Source organism: Seriola lalandi, unplaced genomic scaffold (assembly GCF_002814215.2).
Source record: "Seriola lalandi dorsalis isolate HSWRI2012SDOR001 ecotype SW California unplaced genomic scaffold, Sedor1 jcf7180002054504, whole genome shotgun sequence".
NCBI lineage: Eukaryota > Metazoa > Chordata > Actinopteri > Carangiformes > Carangidae > Seriola > Seriola lalandi.
In genome coordinates this window covers 363505-372340 of record NW_019525057.1, presented here as the reverse complement: position 1 = coordinate 372340, position 8836 = coordinate 363505, and the positions used below count along the sequence as shown (strand labels likewise).

The following is an 8836-nucleotide window of genomic DNA, read 5'->3' as shown; positions in this document are numbered from 1 at the left end:
AGTTTGTGCTTGTTCTAGTTCAAGCTGTTAATCTATGCAAAGTTCCCACATCAAAACACAACATTTACAGCATGGAGAAGATGCGGGGCATAAATATTTAACCGATTAAAATTCAGCCACTAGATCTCTCAATATTTGGTGTTATTTTGCAACTTTTTTTCTTGGAGAGGGATGTATTTGATGCACAGCATTAAAGAGCCAGTAGCCTCTTTAAATCAATCAATGTGACAAGCTGCTGAGAAAACACACAGTCGTGTTTTTTTTATCTCATGTCTTGTCACTATCAAATTTTTATAAAAGATGAGATTTCACAAGCCTGAACATGCGGCCTGCTCAGAAAGAACAGCAGTCCCTCCAGTTAACATGTTACTGCACCATCAAAATCCTGGTAATCGCCGACAGTAAAGGAACTAATTCTGCTCCAAAGGTGTTCTCATGCAAGATCAATATGCTGCTGCAAGATCACAGAATAAATAAGCCTTTCATTATTGTTGTCTCACTGCTGTTTTGTTTTTCGTTTTTTTATTACAGAGCTTCCGTACGGCTGGGAGAAAATCGATGACCCCATTTACGGCAGCTACTATGTCGAGTAAGTCGGGTACATCTTTAATATGTAATGGCTTGCTTTTGATTTCCAATGTAGCCCGCTGGTGCTGTATTAATCATATTTATTAGGAGCAGTCTGGCGCTGCAGCCAGGAAGCGGTTGCTCCCTTTGTCTGCCTGCTGACGGCTCTCTGTTTGTTTGTGGGGGGGGGGGGGTATTTGTCTGTGTGTGCTTATCCATATTTCTGTGTCATCACTGCGTCTCAAGCACTCATAGCGCATCTATATCTGTAGATTAGCTCATGAGCTGAAATCTCTTTTTAAACATTCTGCATGTCTCTTCATCCACATCCACGACCGTGTATCTACACTGCCACTGCTGCAGGAGCCTGTCCTCTCTATTGAACTGCGTCTCCCCTCATGTTCAGAGGTGTCATTTCTCTGGCTGGATGCTCTCCACTCTGGGGCAGAGGGACGAGGCTCTATTTTTAGACAGTGGGGGGGGGTCATTTGGCTTGACTTTGCTTAAGAAAACCTTCCAGAATGACACTTGACTAACACACCGCCTTACATACTGCAGTCCCCTCTCTCTCTCTCTCTCTCTCTCTCTCTCTCTCTCTCTCTCTCTCTCTTATTGTGCCGATTCGCCGTCATGTAAATAACATGAAAGAAGTTGTCAGATCTTGAAATTATGTAACTATGTAAAAAGTATACTCGCTGTTTTGTAATTATCAGTGTCATACTGGGGTGTTCATTAAAAGATAAGGAGAGGAGAGAAAGATGGTGTGTGTGTGTGTGTGTGTGTGTGTGTGTGTGTGTGTGTGTGTGTGTGTGTGTGTGTGTGAGTGAGTGAGTGCACAATGCAGTCTCTAAGAGTGAGGGGAAGTATCTAATGATGACTAATTATTTCACACTGGCAAATTACAGTATTTGTAGTCGTTGACTATCTTCCCTCTTGCAAACTAAATTAAGAACGACGTGGGACGTTAAAGGAAATCACTGTTTCATGTGCAGGTTTCCTCCCAGTCATTGATTCACATAATTCTGGTTATGAGATGGAAGAAAAGCTCAGAATCAGTCGTTTGTTCTTTTATACTCAGCGAAGTCATTCTGCAGCTCTGTTACATAATGTGGGGACCGGCCATTTAATTAATCATCACAGCAATAGCTGCTGCAAGTGATTTTTTAGATCTGATCTCTGCCGAGAGGGAGGGCTAAGTGAAGTTACAGCAGGACATCGTGAAATCTGAAAATCTCCTGTTTTTTGTTTTTTTTGTTTGTTTGTTTTGTTTTGTTTTTCTTCATCATCGTAGTCATATAAATAGAAGGACCCAGTTTGAGAACCCAGTCCTGGAGGCTAAGAGGAGACTCCAGCAGCAGCAGCAGATGCAAAGCCAGGGTCTGTCCTCACTGCCCCTTCCCACCATCTACAGAGGTAAGACCACCTCACTGGTGTCTGGGCTTTTGAACAACAAACCCAGGTGATTTCTTGCGATTTGTAGTCATGCTCATAATCTATCTGTATCTTTGTAGACAATAATCACTATAGCTCAGTCGGTTGTATATGAATAATGAGTATTATGTTGTTAACTCTTCCAGTTCCCTGTCAGAAATAGTGTCTCTGAACTACTTTTATTTGCCTCCTTAAGTCTCTCATTAGCTTCAGATAGTATATTCAATTTGATATATATAGATTTGTCACGCTTTTTTTGTTTGTTTGATTATAACCAGAGCTGCTTAAAAGTAAATAAACATATATTTTTGGTGGATTATTCATTTAGAATTGGGGTTTACCTTAAAGTATCCACTCACAAAATGCATTAATTACAGCTCTGAAAGTGTCTAATGAGTAACACAAATGAACACAAATTAATTTCAATAGCTGGAGTGAATTCTTCATAAGAATCAGCGAAGGTTTAAGTACAGTGTCGTGCATACGACTGTGGGCTTACAAGACACCACAGATTAAACCAGATCAGGAAAGCTGCTTGAATATTTTCAACTAAATTAAAGACTATTTGAAAACCTTCTTGATACTTTGAAAAATTGTTTTCCAGGCTTGTGAGAAAATAAAAGCAAACTTATGAAACACATGAAAAAGTCAATAACCATTCCAATTTTTGATCATGTGTCAACTGAAATATTTTGGTGTATTGTTGATCTGTTCAACACCAAACAATTCAGGACTCACGCAGGGAACAGGACTGTTACGGCGATTGACAGTAGGATGCAGCAGACAGTTCACTCGCCTGTGTTTTGTTGAGACTGATAATAACACTTGTCGGTCATATAACTGCTGCACTTCCCAAGTGAACATGTGGGCTTGAATGTGATTCACTGTTTTGTTTAATGACTGGTTTGTTGCTGCCTGATTCCAGTGCTCACTCTGCAGCAGCCATAGCAGTAGGATGTACTGCTAGAAAAAGACTGTCTGGACTGGTGAAGTGGAGGTTTGTTTCCGTAGTAACGTAGTAGTCCACCGCTCTGAGACGAGAGCCTGTCTCCGTGGTTACACTCTGTGTACATTCCAGTGAGGCTCTCTCTCCTCCCTCTCCCCACCTCCTCCCTCCTACTCCTCCTCCTCCTCCTTTTTTCTCTCCAAACTTTGATGCCAGTGGAGGATGTCAGCCCCTGTGCCACCCTCCCCAGATCCCCCCTCGCGCAGGTCGGCCCAGTGCCCGAGCGCTGCCACAGCCTCGGCGACCTCTCCCACTCGCCAACTCTGGGTCGCAGGGCCGCCGCATACACTACGTCCTCCTCCTCCGCCGACGTCTCCCCACTGAGGCGCGTTCTGACTCGGCGGATGAATATGTGCCCCCACCAGCACCACCAGCAGCAGCATCAGCCACTTCACACCTCCGCCTGCGCTGTGGTGCTAGAGCAGCCTGTCTGTAGCCCCCTCTCCCTGTGGCACTTTGTCAGTAAGTAGGCCAAGAGAGAAGCAGAGGAGGCTGACTGTCGTTCTCATGGCTGCCTGCGCTCGTTTGACTTACTGTAAGCATGCTAGCTCGTAAGCAAGCTTTTCCCTTAAGACAGTTGAGGGATTTGTGTGACGAACATGTACCATGACATGTCTTATCGGCTGGCAGAGGCAGGCACAGAGTGTAATCACTCAGTCTGTGTCTGGACCAGTGACGGCAAACAAAGGATGTTAACTAGCACACTAGCCACGTCTCCTCTCCGAGGTGAAAAGATGGGGGACTTGGTTAAGTGTGACTAAGCTTGTTGGCTGAGATCCTCTCATTCCTACACAAGGCGCTTCTCCTCCAGACGTCTCCCAGCTCTCCCTCCTCCAGAAATCTCCCAGTTCTCCCTTTAACCCTCCCAAGCATCCTCTCTTGGACCTGATCCCCAATTGACAGCATGTCATTTGCCATATTTTGCTGCTTCTTTGGTAGCCTCGGGGCAGGACTGAAGACCTGCACCACTGATGCTCTCTGCACCCCTTCTGCCCACCGCCGTGTTTTTGGGGGTGCAAGGAGGGATTTCTTATTTTTTACTTTGCACTGGAGCCAAAACTGTTGAACCACACCTGCATCTGTCAGCACCACCAGCCTCACCTCTGTCCAAGTTTGCTGTTTTGCAGTTAAGATCATACCCTGCCAGTTTTCCTGTGGCTACACCCATATCTTACTGGATAAGCTTTACCCATGCCCCCACCCTGTGAGCACTGCCCCGCACCAGGTCCTTTCAGTCTTTGCTATAAAACCTATTAAGTATTGATGTTTCCATCTGGTTAATTTGCGCATCTATGTGTCCTTTATAGAGAAGCCGCTGTTCACGCGGGACCCCACTCAGCTGAAAGGCAGTTTCTTGTCCACGTCACTCCAAAAGAGCAACATGGGCTTCGGCTTCACTATTATCGGAGGCGACGAGCCCGACGAATTCCTCCAGGTCAAGAGTGTCATCCCCGATGGGCCTGCTGCAGCTGACGGAAAGATGGCCACAGGTAAGCGTCAGGCTCGGCTGAAATGCAACCGGGGACCTTTATTTAACCAGGAAAGATCTTTATATACCTGCCAGGGTAAAATACTTAACACATGAGCCTCATGAGAACACACAGAGTCAATGAGCAAGCGTCACGTGTAGGACAACAAACTAAGGTCGTACAGTTCAGATACTTGTATTTACACATAACAAATACATAATTTTCAGCAGGTCATGTATCACTGTGAATGTCAGCAAACAGTTAGATGTGGCTTTGGTCCATTTATCGGCATACAGCTAAAAAAAAAAAGGTTTAGTGCAATTTTGCACATGTGCATATGCAGTTTATTCAGAGATGTATTTAACTTCCTCTTTAAGACGAAATGACCAAAAGTGCAGTTTCCCCATTCACGCACACTAACCAATAATGCAAATTCGGTGTATGCGTGTGTGTTTGCAGGTGCAGCTTGCCAAGCTTGCACTATTCCTCCATAAACGTGTGTGTACGGGCGCGCACCGACTGCAGAGTTTTGTTCTTCCATTAATCATGAAAGGGACTTTGAGCACAATAACTCCTGGTTGTGGCCACATGGGGGTGGGACTGCAGCATATATGCACTGATACACACACACACACACACACACACACACACACACACACACACACACATATACACAGTAACTCTGAGAGAGACCATCTGTAGTAAAGGTCAAGGGAAAAGAAGTAGCAGGTTTTGTCACTGCTCTCTGCATGCAATGATGTTTCTATCTGTAAATGCCGGAGCAAACACTGAGGTTGTAGTGCTCATTTATCACAGGAAGTGCGCTGCTCAGGGACGTTCCTCTTTAGTAAAGTGAATACTCTTCTTCAAAATACACTTGACTGGTTATGTTACCTTGTGGTTGTGATAACTTCTCTCAGAACATTGGGTCAAATGTTTGTTTTTTTTTACGTCTCGGCGGCGCAGACAGCTGTGGCCTCAGGCATTATGTTTGCAGGTTGTCTGTCCATCCGTATCTCATTGACACTTGGAGAGAATTTCTTTCTTATTTTGCACAAACATTCACTTGGACTCAGGATGAACTGAGTCGATTGTAGCGAGGTCAAGGGGTCAAGGTTACTGTGATCTCATGTCAGTCCCGTTCTTGTGGATGCGATACATCTGGAGGGAATTTCATTACACGCGCCACAAACATCGACTTGAACTCAAGGATGAACAGATTAGAATTTAGCGGGCAAAGGTCGAGATCACTGTGACCGCACAAAGCCCATTTTTGGCCATAACTCACAAAGTCTTCACAACATATATTATATGAGTCTGGAGAGACGTGGATGTAAAGTGCAACATGACTGCTTGTTGGAAACATACAACCACAAGGCAGTAGTTCCAGCTTTTAAAAGTGTGGATGCAGCAGTCCACAATAGAGCCGTTAATGACTAATAAAGCTTCTCCTGACTATACTGCATATGAAACACCCCCCCCCCATCTAGAATTCCCCTCTCTTTTGTCATGTACACTCTCCCCAGAAATAATTAAGAAATCCCTCCCACTTCTCTATTTCCTCACCTCCTGTCTCCACGCCGCCACTATCTCCCATCAGCTCATCTCCGTCTCTGCCTCGCCATCCTCCCTCCACTCCGCCAACCCACCAACCCACCCCCCCACCCCCCTTGCCTCCCCAGACTTTGTGTCCTACTTCTGCAGTGGCAGAGCGAGCACGATCACAGAGCCCACACTAAGGAAACCCAGGCCTGCAGAGGTGTGAAATTCCCAACTCCACATAGATAATTTGTGTGGCTTTCTCCTGCGTGACCCCTCCTGGCTGTCTCCATGACGTGATTACACAACCAGGGAGAACATGTTCAAACACTTATTATTATTATTAAGTTTCTGATGTATAACAGCTCCAACACATGCAGTGCAGTTATGTAGAAATGTACTGTTTTTCATAGAATTACATTTTTTGTAGGATTTATTTTTGTCTGTAGAGGAAATGTGTGTGTTGGGTTCATTAGCCATGATATTTTTGTGGAATACAGAGCAAAGAGCTGCGTTAGCTTGAAGTGGAGAGGCTTAATTTGGATGCCAGAGGCAGTGTTTAATGAAAAATCAAGTGGGTTTGTTAGTACAGTATGCTTCAGACTTGGGAGTCTTAACTGCTGCAACACTCATTCAGCACCAGAGGGTTACTCTGCTCAACTGTGTCCATACACTACAATGTGTGTTCATCTCAGATAAGACACTGAAAAAAGACATTTTAACTGATCCAGTGTCAATTTATTCAATTTATTATACATTCTTCATCAAGAGCACCTGTAAAAACACACAACTGAAATGAACTAATGTGTAAATTGAAGGTTTAGCTTAGCTTAGGGTAAATCTTAAAAAAGCCTTATTTTATTTCATATCAAATTTCAATATAGAGTGATTACATTAGAATTTTTCAATAATAATTCTTAGTTCTTTTGAAAATAGTTGGTCCTTGATTTCAGAGGTGCAGAAGAGTGTGATATTATACTCTGAATGTGCTAATCAGGACTTTATTGTTAATATAACCTTCAACACCACAAATTCATGCAGCTAGTTAACAATGTGCTCCTCAGCCTCAGAAGAAACACAAGGTTATTACTGTCTGTCGCAAGCTAGTTAGCAGCACATGCTAAAGATCATTACTTAATAAAATGCGCACACCCTGCTGAGAATCTAAACTGCTCTGTTGCCGCGGCCTCGTCTTCTCGGCGGGGCCACCGAGACCTCTCATTACGTCCGCAGACTGTTGAACGCACCATTAGCCGGAGATGAATATGTCATAAGGAATATGCAAGGGCGGGACATTGAAAGATGAAGTGGCCGCTGCGAGCGTGGGCCTTGGTCCCAGCGAGGTGTGGTGTTTACAGTTAAGGTCAGTGTGATTTACAGTATACAAGGGACCTGCAGGAGGTTGTATAATGGTTGGAGAGACGGCTGTTTGGTGGCCATGAGTGTCTCTTTGTCTCGGCCCTCTCTCTCTGTTGATGTGTTCATTTCTCTTCCCTTTCATCCACGCTTCTGTTTGTGACCATATGTGTTTACTAAGGGTCCTTTTAGCCAAATTACAAAAGCCCTATAGTACCCAGCCTTGTCTAGTTTTGAAATCTCTGTCACTTGGATGTGATTTGTGGTGCTCACAGCACTTACTGTGAATTAACAGCAGAATGTCAGAGAAACAGTGGCTCTAGTTACTCTTTATAATCCTCAGACCTCACTGAGAGCTTTCATAGAAACTACTTTCTCCTGAAGAAATGCTAATACCTGTTGACAGACAGCTCTGTAGATTATCCCAAGCAGTACCTGGGCGTTGAGAACCCTCGAGGGGTCACAGCGTGAATCTGAGAGTTGCAAGATGTTAACAGGATAGCAAAGAGGAAAATTTTTTTCTTGTAAAATACTGTTCAGAAAAATGACTGAAATTAAACATGAGAATGTTAAAATCCCTGTCTGCTTGAAATCTGTTTAAATTTTTTGAAACCATGGACAGAGAAAAGAGTAGGCTGTTTGTTGCTACAGGTTTCTGTTTTTGCTTTGTTGCTTTAGAAATACGAGAGAGGCAGAACTCAAAACTGAATGTATATACAACATGAGCGGGTAAAAATTCCTCCTTGCTCAAGGTGCTCACAGTTCATAGAAATGCGTAACTACTGATAAGGAGTCGTGAGTGAAATTTGGATCACAAGCCAAAGAGCTAATCCACAATAACAGGAGCGATCTGTCTTGAAACAGATGTTGCTCTTGAGTCTTTCAGACGTAATTTTGTAAATGCTCTGACCAACACAAACAGAAGTCCTTTCATCTCCACTGTATTCTGATGCTGAGCTGTCTGCAAGCGTCAGAAGCTGATACTATATCTCAAAATCTGTAAAACAAACTGATGCCCTCCGTCTCTCTCTCTCTCTCTCTCTCTCTCTCTCTCTCTCTCTCTCTCTCTCTCTCCATTTCCTCCCTGGTCATAAAGAATGAGAGATATGGGCATGGCAAGGGCACCACGAGGTCAGGATACCATCATTTGTTTTCTGCCAGTGTGCTCAACTATTGATTCTGACACCAGCGCTCAAGGCAAATGTCGGCCGAGTTTACCCGGATTAATTAAGAATTCCCTCACGTCAAGCTGCCTCGAGATGTGAGTTCGCTCTGCCGGTACTGCCAGAGCGTTAAAACTTGGAGCGCTTGTCCGCAACACAGTTTACAATGAGAGAGAGAGACTATTTCTGTGATATCTTAAAGGTCCCATCTTCTGTAAAGTGATATTTCCATCTCGTTCTTGATTATAAAGCAGGTCTAGGTTCTATATTAATACTGTGAAAGTATCAAAGCGCTCAGTCCACAA

The 8836-nt window shown here is 44.0% G+C and overlaps 1 protein-coding gene across 1 annotated transcript in view; it reads left to right on the top strand.

The window, feature by feature from the left end:
• Positions 1 to 8836, top strand: part of magi2a (membrane associated guanylate kinase, WW and PDZ domain containing 2a) — a 219592-nt gene that overhangs the window by 167709 nt on the left and 43047 nt on the right. The window contains exons 7-10 of the mRNA XM_087175818.1: positions 532 to 589; positions 1859 to 1980; positions 3161 to 3466; positions 4312 to 4494. Of these exons, the coding sequence (XP_087031944.1) occupies positions 532 to 589; positions 1859 to 1980; positions 3161 to 3466; positions 4312 to 4494 (669 nt within the window). The remainder of the gene's footprint in view (positions 1 to 531; positions 590 to 1858; positions 1981 to 3160; positions 3467 to 4311; positions 4495 to 8836) is intronic.